This window comes from Bombus huntii, chromosome 10 (genome assembly GCF_024542735.1).
Source record: "Bombus huntii isolate Logan2020A chromosome 10, iyBomHunt1.1, whole genome shotgun sequence".
NCBI classification, from domain to species: domain Eukaryota; kingdom Metazoa; phylum Arthropoda; class Insecta; order Hymenoptera; family Apidae; genus Bombus; species Bombus huntii.
This window is the reverse complement of record NC_066247.1, coordinates 5,153,772-5,179,625: the sequence shown is the minus strand read 5'-3', so window position 1 is coordinate 5,179,625 and position 25,854 is coordinate 5,153,772. Positions and strand designations below refer to the sequence as shown.

Sequence of the window (25,854 nt, the reverse complement as noted above, 5' to 3'; positions counted from 1 at the left end):
ACATGAGAAACCATTTATTTATTTATTTATTTATTTATTTATTTACTTACTTATTGATGAGGGTAAATGCTCCTATTATCGTCTGGTTTGTAGTGTCGTCTACCTGTAATATTTTGAAAGGAAGCATTGACAGAAATCCGCAACTCATCGAAGTTGTAGTGAAACATGTACAAAGAAATGTATTTTATGTACGTAAAACACAAACGATGTCTCTTTCGTTTCAGATTAATTCGATATAAAATTATCTCTTATCCTTTACTTGATAAGGATTTGAAATTTGATAGGCGACGTTAGATGCACTTGCGATGTTATTATTGTTATTACGTTAGGCTTTTGCTCGTTACAAGCTCAGATAATAAACGAGTTAGGAATATCAGGAAAAATGTAATAGAGGAAAGAAGCCAAACGCGGAATACCATTTTGTCTCTGGAACGTCATTCTTACAAAGTCGATGATCGCGAGGAGAAATGATTTTACATTTCTAACGTTATGGAAAATTTTCAATATTGAACATTAAAAAAGCAGTGATCGCAATACTGACATTTGGTACTATATTTTTATAAGAAAGAAACAAGTATTAGCTTTACTCTTCTTTGCTGATAAAATCAGATTTTAAAAGAACTACGTGAAAAAATAACTCTTCTTCTTCTTCTTCTTCTTCTTCCTCTTCCTCTTCTTCTTCCATTCTTTAACATCGTGTCGACAACACGGTCATTAGCGACGGTATTTCTTGTCTGCAGATCTTGTCCTATATGTCTATTGATTTTATGAATTCCAGGAGGATTTCTCTGCTTTGTTCCGTACTGAATGCTTCCTTGAGTTCCTTGGGGATCTTGAATCTGTTCCGTGGTTCATCTAATTTGCTGCATTTCAGAATTACGCGTTGAACTGTGAGCGATAGGTCGCAAGGTTCACGCTCTGCTGTTTCTCTTCGTAGCAAAAATTTCCGCGTTAGTCTTCTGTGTCCAAGTAACAGTCTGAATACCTTCACTACGTCTCTTGTATTGTAGGCTGGTTCAGAGAATAGGAAAAGGTAACTGGAACATTTAATACGACTTTTAAGTTGTGATTGTCTATCGAAATTAAAAACTATTAGAAAATAGTATTTGCTAATTTGAATACTGAGAGAAGAGTACATAAAGTAGAAATAGAGAATCTATCTTTTAATTGATAATTATTCTTCTATTTTTAGCAAATATATTTAAAATAATACACTAAAAGAGGGAAGATCTGAATTTAACGAGACAATATGTTATACAGTATAATAGCATATCAAACCGAAAAATAGACAATTAGGTGTAATATCAGCTGGGCGTACAAATTAATAATAAATTCATTGTAATAATGAAATTAACGATGCTCGAATTATCAATTTCGATATGTACTAGAATTTCATTTGGCAGTTATAATCAAGCAGAGGTATTAAATTCGTTTCAATTAGAATAATTGTATGTACATTATCTAATATAGAGAATATTAAAGCATAAACGAGAAATTAGTAGCTGGTAGGTAGCAATACACGTTTAGTTACTATTGATTGACGAAATTGATGAAAATTCGCGACTCGACAAATCATCGAAGAAATAAAAGGTACATTTTGCAGAGATAACTCGTGGAATTATACTAACAGTATTGGCTAGATTATCAGTAGCGTGGAAGTCTGGTGGAATTGCTGTTACAAGATTAAACGTTGAAACGCGGCTGAATCATTAATTTAATCATCGAACGTAATCATCGGTTTCCATTAAAATTGGGAGTTGGGCGCGTAAACGTTGCGTATCTCGAGGCCTGTGCGCTGCGGCTCTATCAAATCGATGATTGAAATTTATCGGTTGACGTCGTTTGCGAAAAAAAATCCAATTGAAAAAGGAAATCGTTAAACTTTGCATTGAAAGTAATCGTTAAAATCGTGAAAGTTGAGACGCGAGGCTAGATCGTGCAATAATAATAATAATGACGCGAAAAGTAAAGAACGATGAGAAAAGAATGGAAATTATATTTATTAAATTTCAGATACTACAGCTATGTAAAATTTTCCTTATCATATTGGGGAACTTTTAATAGACAAAAGTAGGTTTAAGATGGACAAATAATATAACTATACTAAAGGAAACTAAATGGAGAATCCAATGATAAATATATTAATATATTCGTATTAATTGTGATATACCTGTCAAACTTTCAAAAGACTGATTAGGAGCTGATTTTATTTCACTATATTTTTTGAGATTTCTTTCCGCGAGTGGCTACTGTCTGAAAATTAACAGCGATGCTATAACTTAATTGATATACAGATAAGCCTATCGACCATTGAAAAGCAAAATTAAAAGGCAATTTTCTTAGACGTATTTGGCGATTTCTGCGACAGCACACAATAATCCTTGGAATGGCTATTTCTTGAAAACTAACAGCAATAAAGCAACTTAATTAATACGTTCCATTTAAATCCTAAATAAAGAGAAAGGATATTCATTCGAAAATAATATCGAAGAGAACATAATATTAACATCTAATCTTAGACGGAAAATCGACCTAAAACTAAGGACATTAAATTTGATAACACAGAGAATGTCGGCCGATCGGAGAGGAGATTCTACGAGGAACGAGGTGGGCGGTTTTCTGCTTATTTCGCGAAATAAATCGCCGATGTATCCGCGGTCCGGGCCATATATTTTTCTTATCGTAATGGAAGACGGACGTGTCAGCCGGATCGTGAAGCTGAACAGAATGCAAGGACACTGAAACGTGTCTTTTCTTTGCCTGGGTCAGCGAAATGGACGAGGATAGATCACGCTTATCCGTGTAATATTGTAATAGATCTGTCTCGCGGCCAATGCAAATTTCCATCGGAGGAAACGATAATCGAATCCTCAATGGAAAAGTTGAAAGCGATTATCTAACTCTACTTGTCTCTCGAACGAGTTTTTGATACGAAAAGTGGTTAGATCTACGATAAGAAATCGTGAAAATATTTATTTAACACATAAAGACGTCCATAGAGACGTCATTTCTTTCGTATGTCGTTTTCCACGTCTCCGAGATTCCAACAATTGCACGTAACTTTATGTCCAGCTATTTTATTATCGTGGAACACGTGCTGTGATCTTTCAATTGCACAATTTATCGATGCATGTTAATCAGACCTGGAAAGAATTAATACAAGTACTTGCAATTAGTTAATTAATCGAACGAAATTTAAAAGTATTGCGGAGAAATTTGCAAGTTCATTTTGCCTTTTAATTTCTTTACACAGTTTATCGTTACATATTTTCACGGTTACGAAGAGATTTCGAAAGATTATGATAGACAGTTTTTCACATTAAGGGGAATTTATTTAAGGGATTTATTTGTTCAATAAAATTAGTCTAGGTTTAATAATAATAATAATTGGTAATCATACGACAGTGAAAGATAATGGTAAAATATGTAATATGACATAATAGCGGCCAATATGATAGAAGAAAAGGTAGAAATTCCTGGCGACAGGATGTTAATCGCGAAAGAACATCGTTGCTGGTATTTCTAGCTTCTATCCTCGTCTTCACTGAACGTTAACCTTTTCGTCTTATTACGTAAACCATAGTGAAAGTAAGAAACGACCATCCTATTGTGATTATCCACAGGCTTTGAGAAGTTTTCAATGGATCGAAAACGTTGGAAAATCAATCAATTATAAAATTGACTAAATTATACAGATAATGAAATTTTAGTTTTGGATCTGTTTGTGTCTACAGGAATGTTATTAAAGAAAAGTGAAGAATACTCAGAGAAAAATAACATCAAATAGTAAAACTACTTACTCTACTAGCTAGTAAACTAAAGATGAAAGTGTACATGTGTCAATATACGTAATAAGAAAAACAATAGCACACAGAAATAAAAGGAACATTTCAAATCGCAATAATACTAGTATTATTTTAAGAACTATGAAAGATTCGAATCAGTATCAAAATTATAAAATTAAATCAAAGAGCGTGCAACATTAATAATCTCCTTTAAAATGATAATATAATTTTAACAGGTAGAAGAATATTTTTATCAACGGTTAGCTACCTATTTATAGGCTGTAGGTGTCCTAGGTTTTACCTTTAGGGTTTAATACGATTTTGATTGTATCCAAAAGCTATAACATATAACATATGGATAGAAAATAAATAAATAAATAAATATATATATATATATATATATATATATATATATATATATACAAATACAATATACGATTCCAACACCTATAAGAAATATTCACTTGAAAGCACGTGGAACTTAATAAAATTAAATTAAAGAGTAACATTAATAACGTCATGAAATATCATAAAATCATGAAATATCAAATGTAAAAGAGAATCCTACGCCAACCGCTGTATCTTCGTCGACGCAGAGAACTTCCCATTCTTATGCCTCTCGACATACATTTCAGAACTTCTCCCCACAACTTTTACCGTTCTTGCGTTCAGAGTAAAAAGTGCCAACTGAAAAGAAGAAAAAAAAGGTGAGAAAGTGAGTAAAAAAGATGAAAAAGAAGGAGGGAAAAGGGTAGAGAAAAAGAAAGAAGACGTAGGAATAAGATACAATTGCCAGCTACAAAATGGGTTGCAGACTAATTTATGCGATAGTTCGACATCCCACGCCAATGTTTAGGGGCTGACGGCCGTCTTCCCTTACCACTTGCACCCTTATTCCCTCTCGTTCGTCCGCCTCCCGTTTCTCTACGGGATACCAAAAGAGACAGGAGGGGCGAAGTTGTGAATCAATACAAGGTCCACCCTCCCTCGACCAACTACTTGCAGCGATGGGCTGAAGACGCTTAGAATCTTTAACGTCATATGGAACACTAGAATTTTGGGCAATCTCAGAGATTTGTTTTAATAATAGTTGACTTTGCTAAGGTATTTTTAATTGCGAGCTTGAGACACTTTCATTCTGCCTCTCAAAGAATTTGGCAAATATCTTAATAATATTTGCCTTTAGTAATTTTTAAATAATTCAAAAGATATCTAACGAGTTTCGAGGACTTGTTTATCGTTGTTTCGTAGAATTTGACAAATTCTTTTACAATATCGATAGATGATTTTTAATTATAAACTGAAAACGCTTTGGATCTTTTTCTTACGCGATATGGTACATTGGGGTTTCGACGACTTGTAAACATCTTTTAACAATACGCGTTTTATTTTCACAGATTATCTTAAATTTAAAACCCTCAGACACTTGGAATCTTCTACTAATCCGGCAGGAAACAGTAAAAGTTTAGCAACTTGGGAAATTTTTCAATCATACCTAACGTTGATCAATTATCTTCGCTGTAAAACGACAAAGGCAGCTACGAAATTTAGGGAAATCTCTTTCCGTAGGAGAAGATTCTATTTGAGATCGACGCTATCGAAGAACAATTAGAGAAATAAATTACACAACGCTTAGACACGCCAGACAACCTCATCCCTCTTAAACACACAATCTATACTATCTCCAAACAAACATCCGTCTGCCTCTCTAATCTGCTCGAAAATCTTACACACAATTCTGTCCATATCGATCCAGCGTAACAATCGAACCAGCTACAAAATATGAAACGTTAAACGACCTCTGTACAGCAATCCTCTGTCCTGGCCATAGAGATATAAAGATAGAGTCGGTGAGCGAACTGAAAAAGCTGAAAAATAGGAACAGAAAGAGAACGTTGTATAAAGGTACCCTGTGTCCTCGTCTAACACCCAACGCGTGTACATTTTGTACAGTAACATGTTGAGCAACAACGATCAACGAAAGTCAGTGTGCAATAGTGTGCATGTCTGATTAGACAAGGACACGTGGGACCTCTATGCAACGTTCTCTTTCTGTTCCCATATCGCATCCACTTACACGATAACGTATGACTCGTGTACTTTATCTTTATATCTTTATGGTCTTAGCTCACGAAGGCTGCTGAACTCCAGGGGGAAAAAAGTATCGAATATCGGCTGGACTTTTTCTCTGCCTCTTTTTCTTCCCTTCCTATGGTATTTTCGCGAGAAATTTTCAACTGAGAGCTTAGTCGGGGTCGACGCGTTTCAACCCCTCGGAACCGCGCCCCCTTTTTTTCCTCTTTCTCTCTCTCCCTCTCTCTCTCTCGTCAGTGACTCTGCAACGAAGGATAAGTAGCATTGAGAATCGGAAAAGGATTTAGTCAGAGGGGCCGAATCCGGAATGGGCGGAATTATCGTGCGGATTTCGAGGGCCTGCCACCCCTTTCGACCCTCTTTCCACACGACGTTTCTCCACGCTCTCTCTCCTTGTAGCCTGCACGCAACCCTCCTGATTTAACGAGGGGACGTTTCGCTAATGACGCTAATTATCGGTTCGAATTGTTTTGTCTGAGAAACGTCGGCGTCCTTGGGAACAGCAAAACGGGAAACGAGTTTACAAACGATACCGCAGAAATGTCATGGAAAATCCTCTTTTTTTCTGCTTACTTCTTTTACCACTTTTTTCTGTAATATTGTTTTTATTGCTTCTCCGGTCCTTTCTCTTACTGTTCTATTAGTTTTCATAAAATTTGTATGCGTTGCATATAGGAGGTTTCATGCAGTTCAGTATTGCAATATTTGTTCTCTGTTTCCTTTTATCATCTTCTTTTCCTCTTTCCTTTTCTTCCGTCTATTACTCTACCGGTTCTGATGTAACTTTAGAAGATATTATAATATAATATAATGTTATAGTATATATAATACAAAATATATAAAATATAAAGTAAAGTATAGTATAACAGTATAATAATATAGTATATATAATATAATATAAAGTATAATATTATAATATATGTTATGATATATGCGTATAAGTTAGATACAGGAGAAGTTTTCATAAAGAAGGTTACTTGGAGAGACCATGGAGCTATTTGTTTTGCAATTTTAATACGTCTTTCTCTGTCCCGTGTACCGTATATCATGATATACGGTAGAATTCCATTTGTATGGTCCTATTAAGGGACAAACGATTCATATGCATAAGTATACACACTTAATGGAAATTTACTGGTTCTCCTCGCTATTTATTTTTCATTTATACATATAATACAAGTTCAAATAAGTGGATTCGATCAGGAGTTTATTGAATCAAGCGCTACTTAAAACTTCGTTAAGATCAATGGAATTCAGATAAGTTTTTTGTTTTGTAAAAAGGTCATAAAACTCTATGAAATACTATCAGTTAATCATTTTTACCACTCTGATAGTTGCACCGTTGAGAAGTTTTGTTTGAAGAATATTCTATATATTTGCAATAACGTGAAAGAACTAGAATAAACAAAACATATTCCATTTGGATGACTCTAACGCTATGAATGCAGTGTTTCGAAGCAAACTTTCAATAGATCTACCAATTAAACCTACCAATTCCTTAGTTTCATCCACATCGTGACAATTTTATAAACATCTTTGCAATAATGTAAAAGAGTTAATGCAAATAAATAATGTGTCGCATAAATGACTGTATCCCTATCAATAGAGTATTCCGGGCCAAATTTTCAACAAATCTATCAATTAAATCTACTAATTCCTTACTTTTATTTACGACCATGTATTGGTATAAACCAATACATATAAAAAGTATCGCACCGTGAGGACATAAACGGTTGAATCAGTGAGAACCTCGGGTTTTCGAGGGAGAAACGGAGACAAGACCGTCCGATCGAGCGTTAAACGAGCGTTCAATCGAGCAAAACGAACGCGAGCGGTTTGTTCGGCCAGAAAAAGAGTCGGCCTTTAATTCGTTCCGGGTGTGCACGCGTTTAGGCGCGACTAGTCGAAGCGTGCTGCTCCGGGACGATGTGCTCATCCGCGTCGAAACCCCTCGAATCGGCCACGCTGAACAACCGATAAATATGTTGCACCGGTGAATCGAACCGGTTCTTCATTCTGCTCGCGGGACCAGAGATCAAGACCGGCCCAATCCGTAGGTCAACGACCAGCGTAATTTTCTGATTAAATTATATCCTGTCTGGGAGGTACAAGTATCCAAATACACCTCCTCGTTGTCAATAACTTCATGTAAATTGCTTCATAAGTATTAGGAGGATGGGATGAACCTAAAAAAATTGATGGGGAATTATTGAGAGCTGATTGCAATGATAATTGTGCAAGAAAGAAGATATTTGCATTAACCAGAGATTGCATAAAACACTGTTAATTATACATTACAATAGTATTTTGAATATTTTTATATGACTGCATATTTTGTAGATAGTGTGCATTTTTGTACTTTTAAATCTACCATGAATACATGAACATCCACAGTGTATTCATCATTAATCCGTATATATGTATAGAGTGGAAAATATATAAATAGGACAAGTTCTTGCGCCAAATACAAACATGCAGAAATGGCAGCTCGTATACAATGGATTAAAATCACAAATTGCACGCGAAAGTTTTTATCGTTTCACTCGTCATTTACTATTTCAAGCTTTATCAGAAATTCTCATACTTCGTCAAACATTATCACGCTCCAAAATTTCTCGGTATTTTTGTACCGAAAATCCCCCAAATTTTCATCATCCTATCTGATCACTCCTTTGCTTCAAACTCGGCCAAACACTCTCATACTTCGTCAAATTTTATCACGCTCGAAAATCTCTCGGTGCAGCATTTTCATCGTTCAATGTATCGTCACGTACCTGGGTGGGATGGTCTCTGCTTACATAGTTATTTCCACGTAATTACGGTTCACCGATAGAGAGGAATCAGGCCTCGATCGTGTTTTCGTCGCTTTCGTTCCTTGTCTGCCTCGTCGATCTCGTGCGCTGACCACCCCCACGTATCAAGACCAAACTTGAAACAATGCGGCCATCGAAGTCGGTCGAAGCTTTTATTGGCCATCGAACGAGTGACCGGGCAAAACCAAGCTGTGGTGGAACAAGGTGCAAGAGAAAGAGAAGAAAGGAGCACGACGCGGCTTGACTCGAATTCGAGACGCTCGAAGGCTTATTAAGGTCAAGTGTCATCCGGTGCAACGACTTCTTTTCCACCCCCCCTCCCCCCCTGGTAAAAAGCATCTCTGGGTATCAGCTCAGAATTCGGTAATCTCTTTGTTCGATGTTCCGTGGAATTTTTAATCTCGACCTTCGGCCTGCGACATTTTTAGATTTTTAGCTACATATTCTTTTAACTCTATCGTTTAACTAGATTTTTCTTATTTTCGTTTACGTGCGAGATAAAGGACCAGTATTGATTACAAAGTTTTGTTCTTATGAAAGAAGAAATTATTAAGTTACGAGAACTCTTTAAAACTTCGTCAACGCTACAACGAAGCACGACCATCGTGATTATGTTGATTTGAAGTACATTCAAAAAATTTGCTGGACGGTTTCATAATTATGAACGTGTTACCGTATCAAATGAACTCTTAAATACATGCATAACTTTAACTATATTATACTAACTATCGTTCAGCTACACTCGATTAAAAAAAGATTCTTCCAAAGAGTTATCCTTCCTGTAACAATAATTTTCTTTCCTGTAACACCTATTTCTGTAATCTTTCCGCATCTGACCAAACTCGTCTGCACAAGTATCGTACCAAAGGTTTTCTTGTCAACCTTATCGATGAAAACTCACTGTTATGAACGAATTGCTTCGCGAAACGAATAACCCGTCTTCCTCCTTCATCTTCCTATTTCCTCGATCCTTTCAACGATCTCAAAGAAGAAGAACAAAAACTGTCCTACATACATAAAAGGAGGCTAAAGAACGTCTGTTTCCTCGAAGTTAAACAGAATTCCCTTTGTCCCGTGCTTCCAGTTATTATGTAGTTTAATTAACAGAAAACACGAATATCCCGCCGTTCTGTTCAATCCATTTCTTCCGCCATCCGGAGAACGAGAAAAGGGCGAGTATCTCCTCATTCTATTTGCCTCGCCCGTATTACTTTCAATTAAATTGTCCACGAATCTCATTAAACTCCGAGCAAACTTTCTTCGTCGTCTCTCTGTCGACGACGTTTCAAACTTTTTCTTTCCGTCCTTTCATCGTTGCTACTTCCTTCAATTCTACGCGAACTCGAACGGATTAAATGCGTGCACGAGCACCTGACGAATGTCGTACGTCCTCAGCGAACTACGGCCACTCGGGATTGATTAGCTTCATCGAGCAGAAAGGCATCCTATTCTCCTTTTATCCAACAAGGGACCCGCCTCTTTCTTTCTTCCTTTCCCTTTTCTTTTCCTCCTTCGTTGTTCGCCTACTTCCTCGTCTTTTCTTCACGGCCGACCAATTTGTCCGGACACTCGACGTCGCGATGCTCGTCTTTTCTTTTTCTCCCGCGGCCCTTTTCCTACTCATTTAGAGAGCCCCCTATTCGTCCTGCGACGCTCGTTTAGCTAGGGAACTCCTGGAGGATCCTCCTGGAAGCATTCTGAAGGGCAGCCAGGCCTTCAGACGATGGGAATTAGCGTACAGTCACGTTTGGTAACCGAGGGGAATTGCGGAAGTTGTTGAAATAACCGATTTGTCCTTTTGCTACTTTCCTTTTTTATGTTGACGAGTTTATTTCATCGAAGAAATTGATCAATTGTGAAAATTGGTAAAATAGTAATTCGCCTGTCCCTTTGTTCTCTCGCTCTCTTTAGATTGGCGAATTTATTTCATTGAAGAGATTGCGATAATATATCCTGCAAAATCAATTGTAGAAGTTGTTAAAATCGTTAGTCAGACTTTTCGTTGCTTCTTGTTTAAGATTGACGAATTTATCTCGTTACAGAAATTGAAATAATATGTGGCAAAGTCAATTGTGGAAGTTACCAAAATCATTAACCTGTCTTTTTGTTTCTCCCTTTTTTTCACATTGACGAATTTATTTCATTAAAGGAATTATTTAATTGTGGAAGTTGTTGAAACAACCGGTCTGCCTTCTCGTCCCATTTTATCAAATGACAGATTTATTTGTCGAGTGTATTTCTTCGAAGAAATTGGAATAACCTGCTGCAAAAATTACTTCTTGCAAAATCAATCTTATACTTTATTTTTCTTTTTCCAATTGTGAAATTCATTTCATCGAGAAAATTGAGATACTACGATCGATACAAATAACCTGTTTTTCGTAAAAGAACTCGTAGATCTATTCAACGTACAGAAGAAACAGTTGAATGAAACAAACGACGCGTACATTTGGTAAATTGCTAATTGCCTTCCGTTGCGATCATTTCGAACAATCGAAATTGCACCCAGTATGTTAAGATTATCAGTTTTACCTTGTAAAATATGAAAATCCTTTTAATAAATTTTCTATGGAACAGACCCGTTTTTGTGAAATTATAGCGACCCTGTTTGTCCCATTACACTTTGCATTCCGGCGTTTGTTCGACGATGAATTAAACAAATTAAACATATACAGGTAAAATTCTACCCGCAGCCCGACTATAATTGATTCGATTAATTCGTATCGGCGAATTGAAAAACAATTCGCCTACGAGTCCCTTTTATAACCTTCGTAAATTATCGTTATCGATTCGCCTTCGTTCGATCGGATTAAAATTAATTAAAAACGCACACATCATTAATAATTCATCAACGAGGGTGAAGACAGAAGCGAGGAAAACAACTGACTCGCAGTTTTAGCTTGCTAAAATATAAATATTTCATAGTGGCATTTTCGTGATAAATTACGCTGCACGATAAAACCTTGAAAGATCTGCGCCTCGCGGAAATTATGTTAACGAAAATACAAGCGGCACGTTCCGAATCGTTGCAATATTTGCATTGTTACGTTCGTTAGAATATTGTACGGAGAGTCGAAATGTAAATTTAATGGCATTTTAAAGCGGACGTATTTGTTCCGATTATTGCTATTTGCCTGCTGAATTATTTATTCGCCATTTATGGGAATTTCGGGTTGCAGAAGCATCACGGTTTTGAGAAAATAGAATAAATTAGAGGCGAATAATTGTTTCGAAATTGTAGGAAAATATTTATATATATATATATATATATATATATATATATATATATATATATATATATATATATGAATATGGAATATGTTTCTTAGAAATTTGATATTTTTATTTGCAAATATTTGAAGAATGAGAACACCGAGAAATGTATAATTTCGTGTATGGATCTTGAAATTATTCAAATACAAATGAAATCGAAATGACAATTGATATTATCGATATGTAAATGAAATTTGAATTATATTTGAAATTATTGATAGACGTAAATGAAATTGACATTTATTACAATACGATATAACTATAAGCAAACTAAAGAATATCTTTCTACAAATACCTAAGACTACACTTCCGTTTTCAAATATTTGAAAAATATTTTTCGCTAGAAATATGAGTGAAACTCCAGGGAATTCTAAGAATAATTAAAAATTCTTTCCACTTCGTTCGCGAATATTCCCAAAACAAACTCCGGTATGCATTCGCCGATGAAACTCGGTTCCGCATTATTATTGCATTCCCAGCCGCACGCCGGGGATTGAACTTTCATCAAAAGATTCCCATTACCCCATGGTGCCATCTAAGAAACCATGAAATTTATGATATCCAACGAACGCTTCCGTGTCGCGTCACGAACCCCCAAGATTTACACCCTCTGCTCGTTTCTTCAACCAACTTTCCACTCTTCATCAAGAAAATCACAATTTTTTACGAGAAAAGAAGCCAAGAGGAAACTTACTATTACACGCATGTGTGTCTGTACATTTATACGTTATACACTTCGAAATCACTTAAAAATAAGTACTCCAAAATTGAGACAGCCATCTGAAATTAAACTCAAACTGTTTCGATTGCCAATGTAATATAATATATATATATGATCCAATCAATTTGTATTAAATAATTTTGTATTAAATATTAGATTAACGTATAACGTTCACGTTAAAACGCCAAATCTACTGTGATCCTCGAATTTGTATATTTCAGTGTTGTTGAAATTCGGTATTTTTTAACGTTAGAAGTATACAATTGGGTGGAAAATAACCGAAAGAACGCGGCAGGTTTCAGTCATCGTTCTTCAACAAGAAATCCATAACCTGGCGAGCGAAAAGGGATGCAAAAGTCATGCAAAAAGTTACCAAATTAATTCCACCCTCGCCCTAATATCTACCCCGTATGTCAAAGAATCTAGATCCCTCAAAAAAAGGGGGACGAAAAGAGAAATTGACTGGGAAGGGGTTGAGGGGGAAAAAAGCGGAATCGAGCCGCAAAGAAAGTTCACCCTGGCCAACTCTGCTTCTCTGCATGCTAAGCGACGAATTAGGCAAATATTTCCCCACATTGCTGGCGGCCACGCGTAAAAAAGGATCCATTCGCTATACTTGACGTGAATCGACGACCCTTTCTCTCCGAACTACCTTGCACATTCTTCACAGCTCTCAGTCAGAGACCTCCCTTCGAGCCTTACTTCCTAACGATATAAATCGTATCTTTTCCCTTCTTAATTTTTTTATGTTGATCCACGTTCTTCGAGTAATTTTCAACCGAATCGTATTTTATGAAAACGTTTATATCTGGAGAAAATATAGAAGAATTCGTTGCTTAGGGTTATAAATTTTCCATCTTATAAGAAACTTTATTTAATTGTATCATATTAGTATTAGTCAACCTATTTTCCAAATTAAAAGTCGAGTATCAGAGCAAGTTAGATATCAATAAATATAGATTAAAATTTTGAGGATTGACAAAGCACATGAATTGAAACAATAAAATTTGAGAATCATTAAAGGAGTCATTAAAACATTCTCACAGCTCCAACCATTCATTCCATAAGTATTTCCGAAAACAGCACAAGTACATAAAACAAATTTGCAATGCAAATCAAATTTACTTACAGAAGAAACAAAATTGCATTCCAACAACTTACCAAAATTTATGAAGACTGCATGCAAGCAGAGTGCCCAGCAGCCATAATAAATGAAGGAAACAGTCTACGAAACCAAAAGATGAAAACTCGAGACGAGTTGGGGATCTTCCTCTTCCTTCTCTCATTTCTTCCAGCATTTCTCTCGAATTAAGTCTCCGTTCCTCTTCCGAATATCTCGTGGATAATGCAACAAGACGCACAGGCGTCTCCCTTTCCCTCATCCCCCTCTGTGTCTCTCCAAGCTCATTAGCATAATTTCCTTTAACGTTGGGGTTTCTGGTTAGATATTCATTAGCGTAATTCCCCTTAATGTTTAGCTGGCTAATGTCCCTCGTCTGCGAGAAAAATCTCAGCCTCTTGACACACGATCTTCAAGGAAGCGTATAAACGTTTTAACCGGTGAATTCGAAATAAATCTTTCCAGTCAAGGTCGATAGGAAGCTTCCAGGTGTGTGTAAGCCGCGTCCCTTTGAGAAACCGTAGAAAATCCTTTGAGTTAAGCAGCGAGGCTTGCATCCGAGAATCTTTGGTAGTTAGAACCGAAGTGAAGCCAATATGCTCAGGGAGTCCTCAAAAAAATCTTTGATAAGGCTAGAGGAAGTCCTTGATGAAACCTTCGGGTGCTTGATGAAATTAACTAACGAAATAGAAAACTTTAAATATGGTAGAATGTTGAAAGAGCTGCTTCTACTTGAAAGAGTCTTTGTACCTGCTAGCTTCATATGCCTTTAGTTGCAGAGGTCTTGAATGATCTTTAGGGGCTGTCTATCGACTGGAAACCTTTGATGCAAGTCTGTCACGTCTACAATAACACTGGAATCATCTTGGTGGAAGATTCACCTGGTGGTTGGTATTCTCCGACGAAAGAAAGGAATTTATAATAATTAATATGTAATCGACCGTATAGAAAGACGGCAATATTTAACAAAAGAATTCTCCATTACCGACTTTGTCATTTTTACAACATTTCCAATAAATCGCCAATCTTTAGAAAGATAATTCTCTACCATCAAATCCACCTGAATATTCCATAAATCTTCAACTTCAACGGAAAATAGCTTTTCACCCTCAACTGCACCCCAATTTCTCAAGAAGAATCCTCATTTCCAGTTCTCGAAAAACAATTATTCTTCACGCTCTGTTCCTCTGGTATTTCTCGCGTCAGTCGCTATCAAATCAAGATCAGCTACTGTTCCTTATCTCGACTAACACTTCGCCACCGAATTGCCATTCGACTCCCATCCAACCGTCCATTACTGAAGATTAAAACATGTCAGCTTCAAACTACTGTTATCCTTTTTTGTCCTCGGGCAAAGCGTCGCAGCCAGCCGGTCTGTTGCATTGTAACAGCGGTATAATTATCGCGATAATTGCCGAGACACGCGGTGTGTCCGCGCTTTATGCGTTTCGACGCATCTCCAGAAGCTCGTTAGCAAAGTGGACCGCGATTGCGGGAGTCTAGTCTGACGCGTTTCACGCGGTCTGTTTGCTTTTTTCCCTCTTACGCTACGCGTTTCTTTTTCCTTCCTGCCAACTATTACACCTTTCCATTCCCTGTCCCCTTTTTCTCTTCTTCTTTTTCCTCTTCGGGTTTTCCTTTTTTTTTTTTACAACGCAGTCTCCTCTGCGGCTCCTACGGCATTCGACGCGGATTTTCTGGATTCCCCCGGGCTTTCGTTTGCTCCTTGCTCTCCTAACTTCTCTTCCTGGCTCTTCTCTTTGTTCATTCACGCATCCATGGTATTCCTGCGCGTCGAAAAGCGCCACACCTCTTCTCTTTGCCCGGGACACAATAGGAGCAAGTTTATAGCGTGCTTCTGGAATTGTTTTGTTATATTTTCCAGAGGATATCTGTACGCAGAAAGTACGCGAGAATAATGGTCTCTTAAGCGACCGGCAAAATTAATCGAGTGGTTTAGAATCGACCGATTAGAATAAAATTTGCACAAGAAAAATTTAAGTGGATGTTTCTGTGAATCGTAATGAAAATTAGTTTTGATAGCGTTTAATATATTTTGTAATATTAAAATTCCTCTTCTTCTTTTTTGTTAGAATTATTTCTTCTTTTTCACAGTTATTGAGATATTGAAATTCGTCTTCTTCGTTGTCACAGAACAATTATTTCTTCTCTTTAAAAATATTACGTCCAATGTATGTATTATAAAAATTCAAGTCGTTTTAGAATTCTTTTTCTTAATAGTAGATACAGATACTTTACTTCTTTTAAAATAACCAATAAATTGTAATTAATAGTAGATATTTATTTTATTTCAGAGCTGGAACTTCCTCGTTTCTAAAATTTATATTCAACTTATCACAAAGTATCGTGTATTAACATTTTCTATCTCTAACAATAAAATGATCTTTCTGTCCTTCCTCTATTATATAAAGTTCCATCTGGGTTTGTTCTCCCCTTAATTTCTTCTTCCACCCGTTACACCCAATCTTTCGACTTCGCAGCCCCTTTCCTTAATCTCCAGAGTGCAGCTGGATTTTTCCAAGCAGCAGTCGCTTCCTGTCTCCGCAGTTTCCTCCTTTTAAAGTTCACAGTCTCGGCAAGTGTTCAGAGCCAGCTGATTTTTCTTGATTTTTCCATTTCCTGGAGGATTTCGGTTTCCCTAGACTTCTTCTTCACTCCGTTTACTTCTGTCGCCGTCTTTTATTATCTTTTATCGTCTTGTTTTCCTTTCTTTTATATATTTTCTTTATTCAAGGATACCTATCCCGCGGTTTCACAATGTCTCCGGTGATATTTTCGTTTGTTTTGTCCCGTTGAAAATTTTCATCTCACCTTCTCCGCGACCAATTTCCTTCTTCTTGCGTGTAGATATCTTAATCTTCACTCAGTTTCCGTATCAGCTCCTCGACATTTCGATCTCGAATATCTAGCGTGTCTCAGCGGTTCGTGAAGGTCATATCAACGCTGAAATTACCAGATAAATCAGCAAGTATCCTTTGAAACGTTGTACACAGTTGCAAATCCTTTAGCGGAGCTCCTAGTATTATGCTTCTATCAAATTATCAATGGTTCTTTAAAAAATGTTAAAAACCGATCATACAAAATTTATTAAAATTTCATCATTGCAATTTAATAAACGTTCTATCGTTAATATCGATAACGAAGGGTTACGATACTTATAACGATCATAAAAGTAACCAACAATAAAGATAAAGAGTAGGTATGCGTATTTGATAATTTGTTAATCTTTTATCATTAAGATATGTATGTAAATGTGCATATGTGCATTATATGCATACTATAAAATAGAGATCCTTTACATAAGTATAGAAAAAATGTACATATCAATAAAATAAACAATACATGCCTTTATAACGAATATACATGTACATATGTAGATTGAATGTACCATACACCAAATTATACCTGTCTTTTATTGACAAGCTTTACAATGTGCCTGCATAAAAATATTTCCAGGTAGACTGCATAAATCTAACTTTGCATGATTTTTAATATTCCATTTCCTCACATCGTTTAAAAATTAATTCAATTTAACAATTTTTTTAAATACCGATAAACAATAACCCAACTTATTCTTTATAACTATATATACCAATTAAATATTAAAAAAGAATAAGTCTTCTAATTCATACTTTTTTCATTAAAAATATCAAACTAGCCTTTCATTAAATAAAAGATTGATGTTTGAACAGCATCGTACAGATATTACATATTATATCGTATCTCTATGCTATGCAATATATCTCTTTCTCTACTGCGAATTCGATTTCTAATTCTCATTGTTAGAGCGCATCCTTTTTCACACCGCAGTTGATGACCCCTATATCGATCTCCGTTCCGTCATCCATCTATCTCTGTCGACCGGCTCTTTGTCGACGACAACCCCTGATCTTTCTTCCCTCTTGCCCCTTTTCATTTATACTTGAATTATTTCTGCGGCGTCCTTTGATGCCAGCCGGACGTCCAGTGACAAAGGTTGCCTAGCCATGTTCGATTTTCACGGACAGGATTCGCGAAAAAAGAGCGACGGTTTTCACGATCTGTCAACAGAACATAGCTTTTCGCCGTCAAAATATTCCGCGGTCATGTCAAGTACAAATCCCTCTAATTACGATGTGAAATTTAATCGAGCATCGCGGTTCCTTGGATATTTCTCGAATTCCTAACCTAAAAAGATGCGTAACGAGAATGATTAATTATTTGCTATTGTTTCTGCAAAAGATATATTTTTAGAAGTATGCCATAAAATTTAGCTCATCCTATGCTCAATTAGCTAAAAAGTATAACCAGAAGAGCAAAATTAGAAAGGAAAGTTTAATATTTAGATTGCAAAATTAGGTTTCACAAACAAATTACATAAAAAATTATACGTGTTGGAGATTTACAGGGGATATTACTAGAAAATCTAATTGGTACCAATTGTTTCTCGTCGTAAATATAACACTGATCGAGAACATATCTAACCCTAAAATGATATTATGAGGTTGCTAGCTACGAAACGTTATGCTTTTTTTAACAGAAATGATTTTTTACAATAGAATATTGATCGTTTTATTTACTTTCTTAATCTACGTCCTAGTTTATGAAATATAACAGAGAAACAAGAATTTGATGTGCGTTTCTCTTATATTTATAAGTTTTGAAATTGTCTAAGATTAACACATAAATAAATATAATATCCACATAGACATATACATATGCTATATTTGTATCTATAGTATGTATAACGTAATATGTGTGTAATGTATATAATTCGTTGTTTGTACGAAAGTAGTTAAATGACAATCTGCAAAAGATGACAAAAATTCCACTAATATCATTCATACCTTTTGTTACTAACCTCGTTATTCTTGCTGACTGTTATTTACCATTACAAACAAATCCATTATTCACATCCGGTGTATTCGCGTACATGAAAGCAAGTCTAATAAGTTACACAGTAGTAGGAACTCGACGAATCGTTAAACGTTGTGATTCCCGATTCAAAGCAGCTCCGAAATTAACCAACACGAAATTGTATTTCATGCTGAACTAGCTAATTCCGTGGAATGGAAATGATGGCGTCTTTATCCTCGGTTACAACCAATAGGGGAGGGGGCGGTAGTGTCGATGGTCGTGTGTTGTGCACTTGACACCTTACTTTACCGACATGTCGAGGCGCGAAACGATAATCTATGTGGTTGTTTCGCGCGTTTCCACCGATTTGTTCAACCGGAAACTGTATTCGGAATTGGGAAAGTGAAACCCGATAGAAAAAGCAGCAAACAAATTCCACACCTCTCGTTATCGTCAGCTGTTAATTGAATCGACTGGTTCAGTCGAGCGATTTTAATGTCATGGAGAAACAATGAACCGCGTGTTAAGTGTTCCTATGAAAGCGACACGACTACGAATAAAAACCAACGATGGATAACGAACGCAATTACATCTTGATGAAATAAAAAAGTTCTGACACCATCGTAAATTCTGATTGATATTTGCTTTGGTTGAAATATATAGTAATAGTAGTTTTGTATTTATTAAAAAGGATATTAGAATTTCTGTTTGAGTTTCATGGAAATGAGATTTTAAGAGCAGCTTTATCCTGATACAAGCACACATGTAATATACATACATACTTACAAAGATTCAATCGGAAGAAAGTAAATCGACTTCTTTCATTGCTGAAGGGATAGAATTTACCATGCATAGGAATATTTTGAAGGAAGTTACTGGTTGATGTATGTACATACTTTGTCCGTTTACGAATATTTCTGAACGAAATAAAAATTGAAAATCTAAAAGACAAAATAGAAGAAAACAGTGACTTTAAAGCTTCAAACGCAGCATATTCTTACAAACATATCAAGCGAGACAAAAAGGACAGTTATAGAACTCATGGAAGAGACGACAACGCCAAGCACAACTTACCGCCAAATTTTCCGGTGATACGATTCAGACACAATCTATCAAGCGTAAAACAAAATTCGAAAGCAAGCTACCACTTCGAACTACAGCCTCTTCCTTTCTTCTTTCATGCGAACGCACTTATTTTCTCATTTACCCAGGTACACTTTGTCTTCCACTCTCCTTCTCGAAGTATGTATTTGCTCTGTTACGCACCTAATGAACCGTTTCTGCTCCCTTTGCCGGAGATTCGATCTCTCTCGTACCAGAACCGAACGAAATCTAATCGGTTGAAATTTCGTCCAGGAAGTTCGGCTGGAGAAGCACGCCAGACACTCCTCTGCAAGTACGAACAAGTCTTCTGCTTTCCCTGAGTAAACCAACTTCATCGGCAATCGCCCAGTTTAAATATTCTCTTGTTGCAGAAATTCCATGGTTATCAATATTTGAATCTTATTGTTACATTTTAAAAAGACACTGTGGCGTTTCATCAATGTTTTTAACATTATGAGGCTAATCTAAAATGAAATATAAATATGAAATATATTTGTGATCTCTGTAAAGCCTGTACTAAATATTTTGTAATTTCTATTTTCTTAGTTTCTATCTTTTTTCTCACTTTCTGTCTTTGTAATTTCCTTCTTCTACAATCGAGGATAAAAATACGTGAACAGGTACTAGTAGTGGAAATAAGTATGAATGAGGTTTAGTCGAGTCAATACTAGTGTTATATACCAAAGTATACTTCTACTATGTGCTCACTTATTTTTGTCCCCGACTGTATAACTTCGGACATGTTTCAAAATTTCCCAATATAATAATGACAAACAAACGTTATTACAGTGCTAATGAAACTTCACAATATTCATAAAAGGTGTCTCAATTAACGATCGAATATTTTAAGATTAGAAAGAACGCGTTTGCAATTATCCTCACCGTATTTATGCTTTGCGCATAAAGCCCGTGTGTTTTGCTTTCGACACATCGATTATTGGGAAATAATGGTCGCAATTTGAGTTTCCATTCACCTACAGCTGTTGACTGACTTGATCGACCACCAATTTTTCTGTGCTCGAACAATAATTGATTTTGCTTCCACTTCGAAAAATTGAAGGTGGAGGTTATGTTTTTCGTATATATTCGATTACTTGGTCCCCCTCACTCCTACCAACGCAGGAATTGCATAGTTGTAGGATGTTTGATTTATTTCGTTGTACGGTATCTGTCTCGCCGGAAATTCATCGCCTTGTCGTCTTTCAAACATCCGGTGTTATCTTCTCCGTATGTAAACTATGTAAAACAAAGCAGACGTGAGAGCGTGACTGACGCCGAGCAATGTATATATACTACTACATACGAACGGATCTCTAAGGAAACTGCACATGACGAGTTAAGATCCACGAATGCGGATTCAATATGAAAGATTCCGATTTTATTCAAATACGCGGTACTGGCTGTGGGAGCGCGACACATGTAGATACGTAGAGTACGTGTAGTTGCGCGCTCTGACCGAACAGGTGGATTTCAATATCCTACAGTCCTACAACGAACGAATATCGAACGGATCACCTTATCGTGCGACTTACCGTATATCTCGAACTCTATCATGTATCGACTTTGAGAATCCTTCAGCGTCTGAGTCTGCACAAAGAGATAAAAAGGAGGTAAAAAATAAAAATGCATTAACGGTTGGAAATAAAATGTAATATAGAAGATATAGAGTATATTCTTAGTATATTCCAAATGATTGATTCTTTAAACAATTTTGTACTCATAATTAAGTATGAACTAGAGTAGAGTCAGGTTAATTGATCACGCTGGGGCCTTACCTAGTTTGTTATCAAAAAAGGTTTTAGGAAATTTCTAATATCTTCCTTGTGTATTACTTCCCAAGTGAGATACAAGTATCTGACAAACTTGTTTGGTTTATGTAATATCCGACACCAAAGAGTCGCTTTACCAAATTACTTCCAAAAACCGAAGGGGTTAGCAAGGACCAGTTAAGATGGCACTACCGTATTGACCATCAGGCGGGGTAAAAAATTCGAATAAAAGTAGGGTATCTGGTGGTACGGTCCTGGCCAGGTCCTCCCGTTTTATACGTGTAAAGGAGCTATATAGCGTAGCCTGGAGCAGTGCCGTCTACAGGCCCGAGCCCGTACTACGTCAGTGCAGTCACCACTTGCCTCAAAAGCGTATCGTGTCTTATCTACCAAAAACTGCTCGATTCCCAACGTTAAAATCGAGGACACTCGTCATCACCTCCATCTACAGTCTTGTAAGTAACCTTGTAGTCCTTTGTTGATTCCGACTAAGGTCGGTCCTCATCAAAATTTATTAATTACGTTTGCCGCGAAAATCGCGTAAAAAAAAGGCGGGACAAGTGGATCTCGAGAGCCTTGACCTTAGCCTTTAGTCATTTGCATGCAAACGTAGCCGCATTGTTCGCTTTTCCAGCAGCGACAATAAGATAAACGAGGGGAAAAAATAAAGGAAATAGAAAGTAAAAAAAAGACGCGTAATGCGGTAGAATGCGCGAAAGAGGTCGATAACATCGCGCGCCCGCGCAATTCTTGCGTTTCTTCCGCAGACAGCGGGCGAAAAAAGTGGAAGAGAAAGCGGATTTGTGCGTGAGGCCAGACTACGTGAAATATCGTCAGCGAAACACACCGAAAATCAACCGTGTCCCCCAGAAACAGGCTAAACCGAACAGTTACGTATAATTGTTTTGACGTGGTGAGTAGCTGGCCCAGGTCGAGGAAGAATTTCGTGTTATCGATCAGCTGCGAGGGACACGCTCGCCGATGTATCCGTACGCACAATCGCCTGCACCCGGTGCATCGGTCGCGGACGTTGCTCTTGCAACTTTGTGCAACCCTAACAATAAGTGCCGATACTTGGTGATACTGTGATTGATATAATGGTAGACAAATATTTCGATTGGTTGGTTTCAGATTCTGTAAAATAATCTCAGGTTAGTGTATGAAAATTGTGGTCCAAGGTTATACTAGAAAATTCTTTGAGTAGATTCTATCGTCATAACGCCCTCTTACATATTTGAATTTAATGTTATTAAATGCTGAAGTGGAATATTAATGAAATTTTACGAGCTACTAGTTACCAATACTACTAAATTCACTTGTATAATATCTGGTAATAACAAATGGTAGTAAAAGAAACGAATAAAATTTTACAAGTAATTTTTACAAATTACAAGCTACATATTCTATTTGATGTAAAAGTATAAAATCGTCTATGACTTGCACATTGTAATTTCAAAATTCATTAATATTGTTAATTAGTGGATTATTACATAAGAGAGCTGTTTGATCCATTCGCTGGATTGTCGCTTTAAAATCGTACCTATGCATGAAATCAGTCATGAAAAGGACTAATATATTTCGTTATCGATTTTAATTTTATAGTATTCATATAGTAATCCCGGGTATTTCTGCATTGTGAATGCTCGATTTAATTCTATGTAATATAGAATAATTCAAAATTTAATAAAGTAGTGATCGTTCAAAAATTAAGATATCTTTAAAATGATTACATATTATACGTATCCACCTAATAATCTTTTTAATGTTCACATTCTCAAGCAGCATATAATTTTGTTTATAACAGTTTCTCTTTTCCATCATTTATTTTGCTTACCTTCCGCCGTCAAAACAGTCTGCACGATTATTACACACTTCGGAATTAAATCTTCGAGGAATTTCATGTTTCCCCTTCTTTCAGTCAGCGCTACCAGGTCGGTATGTCACAACTGTGGCGAAATCCACGATATTTTCAGTTGAGAAAGTAAAAAGGTGGTCGCTATAAAATTGAAATTATTCGCAAACACTGAAACCGAAAGTTTTTATACTTTGTATCATTGCACAATTTCGCTCTCTGTTATCTACTATTTACATAATCGTACAATTGTATAATCTCTTAACGTTCAAATATGCTTTCTACGATAAGTGAGATATAAATATTTATTTTAGAAAATAATGAAAGGTAATAGAAAAAAATAAGAAAGTAATAGAAGCTAATACAGATTATATCATCGATCAAATAATTGTCAATTTCTATAATAACAAAATTGTCGATTGTAATAAAATAAAAACGAATTAAAATGACCAATAAACGAATAACTTTTCGATCGGGAATCTATTGTACGATCGAATACATGTTATAATACTCCGCTGCATTCAACAAATGCTCTTTTCAGTAGCTGAACGGCCGGTCTATGTAAACACGGACGTACCAGATGGCTGCTTCGCAGCGGCTGTGATTAGTTTCTTTTAATAACGTTCGAAATTTCGGAATTCGAGAGTTTGGTTGAATGCTCGTTCCTATTTGATTGTACAACGTGTATGTAAACGTTGCATTCTGTACGCACACTTGTGTTTCTCTTTCAATCGATTGTTCCTCGTTGTGTCACTGTTTCCAAGAGATACAACGATTCAGTGGACTATTTTGATTACTTAGAAAGGAAAGAGGAGAAAAAGCTCATCGATAGCTGATCGAAGACCACACGAAAAAGGTATAAGTCCATTTTTGTTGATTTTGTTACTTTTACACCACTTGGTACCTGGAAAGGGATATTTTAATACGAAATTGTCGAGGAAGAGGATAGTCTGATAAAAATTCGAAGAAGTCTTTTAAAAATGGGTGCTAAAGCCACAATGTGTTTTATTATTTATCTATTATCTTATTATTTTGAGATAAATAAGAACATGTAATTCATTTCTATTATTAGCTAGGAGACAATGATAGAATATAAAAATTTATCATGTAATTTCTTATTATGTGAATTAATTTCAGTTCGCTGAAAAAATATTTGTTTGAAATGAATAGATGGAAGACACATCGCTAATCGATCAGGGAACAATCACGATAATCGCATCATTTATTATTCTAGGCTTTATTGCACGTCACTGTAGCATTCCACTAACGTTGAGTAACCGGAAACCACCGCTTGAAGTTTCCTTGACGTGTTCCGCAGGCTTACTGTTATTAATCATTGCGTTCAGCAATGTTTTATTTTATATCGATCTTATTATACCCCATTGTCACCATATTATTACAATTCTAATTATTCTCAATATTACAATTCTATTGCCTTAGTTGTGGTAAAGTGTTTCATTGTTAACTCAATGTGGATGGTACTATGGGTGAATTTTCACACTCACTGTCAGATTATAATTATTTCTTCTTAATTAGAAATAAAATAAAAGCTACATTTTCTTCAAAACGCTCACTTATTCGTAGACAAATATAAAATACAGGAAAATTAGAAAAACGATACTTATGGAATGGTACGTTATAAAGATAATATGAGACTTCGTATCATAGTTTTCAATTTGTAGTTCTTTCACTCATGGTACCAATTAGGGTTTAATGTGAAAAAATCATTAAAATAGAAAAATATCCGATGGAATAGTTTTAAGTGGCTCTTGTTTAACTCGCTGTAAGGCCGTGTTATACAAATGGTTGAAGCATGGGATACGAAAATGGCATGTTCCTTTTTGTACCTTTTTCTTGTTAGACACGATGTTCTACGTTAAAGAGCCACATAAAGAACAAAATCGGGTTTTCACGACATCGGCGTTGCGTAGGGTAACTCGATAGCAGAACAGACGAGCTTGTCTACAGGAATGGATTCTATTTGGGGGCACAAAGAGTGTCGTCCAAGTATAAAAAGGGTCCAGGAAAGAGACTAAACGAACCTGTCCATATGGTTTCGTTATAGAACACAGATCCCCTGTGTTTTTCTCGTTTTCACTTTCTTCGTGATCCTTTAATCTTCTGCCTATACAAGAAATTTATGTACTCTTAAAATATTGTTTCACACTAGAGGCATATTAAATAAAATAAGATTGTTCTAAGTTCTTTCTATAATTATCAGGAAGATACTTAAATAGAAGAGTAAAAAATTTTGTTCTTTTTATTGCAGAAGGATCAAAACGAAAAAGAGAGGACAGCGGGAGGAAGTTCGACGTACAACACGTCGGACGACATCTATTTGGACGACCAGGAGTTTTTAGAGGGATCTGGTCGAGGAGGCAGCGAAGGTCGCGATACTGAAGCATCCGGAAGTGGCCTTGGACCGGACGACGAGGACGGCGACGACGATCACGGTGAATATATTTT

The 25,854-nt window shown here is 36.2% G+C and overlaps 1 protein-coding gene and 2 long non-coding RNA genes across 5 annotated transcripts in view; 1 reads left to right on the top strand and 2 right to left on the bottom strand.

The window, feature by feature from the left end:
* The window catches only part of LOC126870139 (uncharacterized), a 103,291-nt gene extending 91,392 nt beyond the window's left edge, over positions 1-11,899 (bottom strand). The window contains exon 1 of the long non-coding RNA XR_007691128.1: positions 47-11,899. This is a non-coding gene — a long non-coding RNA (uncharacterized LOC126870139). The remainder of the gene's footprint in view (positions 1-46) is intronic.
* LOC126870098 (syndecan-like) overlaps positions 1-25,854 on the top strand; it is a 231,566-nt gene that overhangs the window by 198,761 nt on the left and 6,951 nt on the right. The window contains exon 2 of the mRNA XM_050627564.1: positions 25,658-25,841. Within this exon, the coding sequence (XP_050483521.1) occupies positions 25,658-25,841 (184 nt within the window). The remainder of the gene's footprint in view (positions 1-25,657; positions 25,842-25,854) is intronic.
* On the bottom strand, positions 13,582-21,867 carry LOC126870142 (uncharacterized). Of its 3 annotated transcripts, XR_007691132.1 has the most exons (4): positions 21,300-21,867; positions 20,650-21,003; positions 18,668-20,231; positions 13,582-17,994 (listed from the first exon to the last, which is right to left on the bottom strand). It is a non-coding gene; the product is annotated as an uncharacterized LOC126870142 (long non-coding RNA). The 3 variants fall into 3 exon arrangements; XR_007691131.1 differs by having other exon boundaries at positions 20,650-21,867; XR_007691133.1 differs by having other exon boundaries at positions 19,930-20,231; positions 20,650-21,867.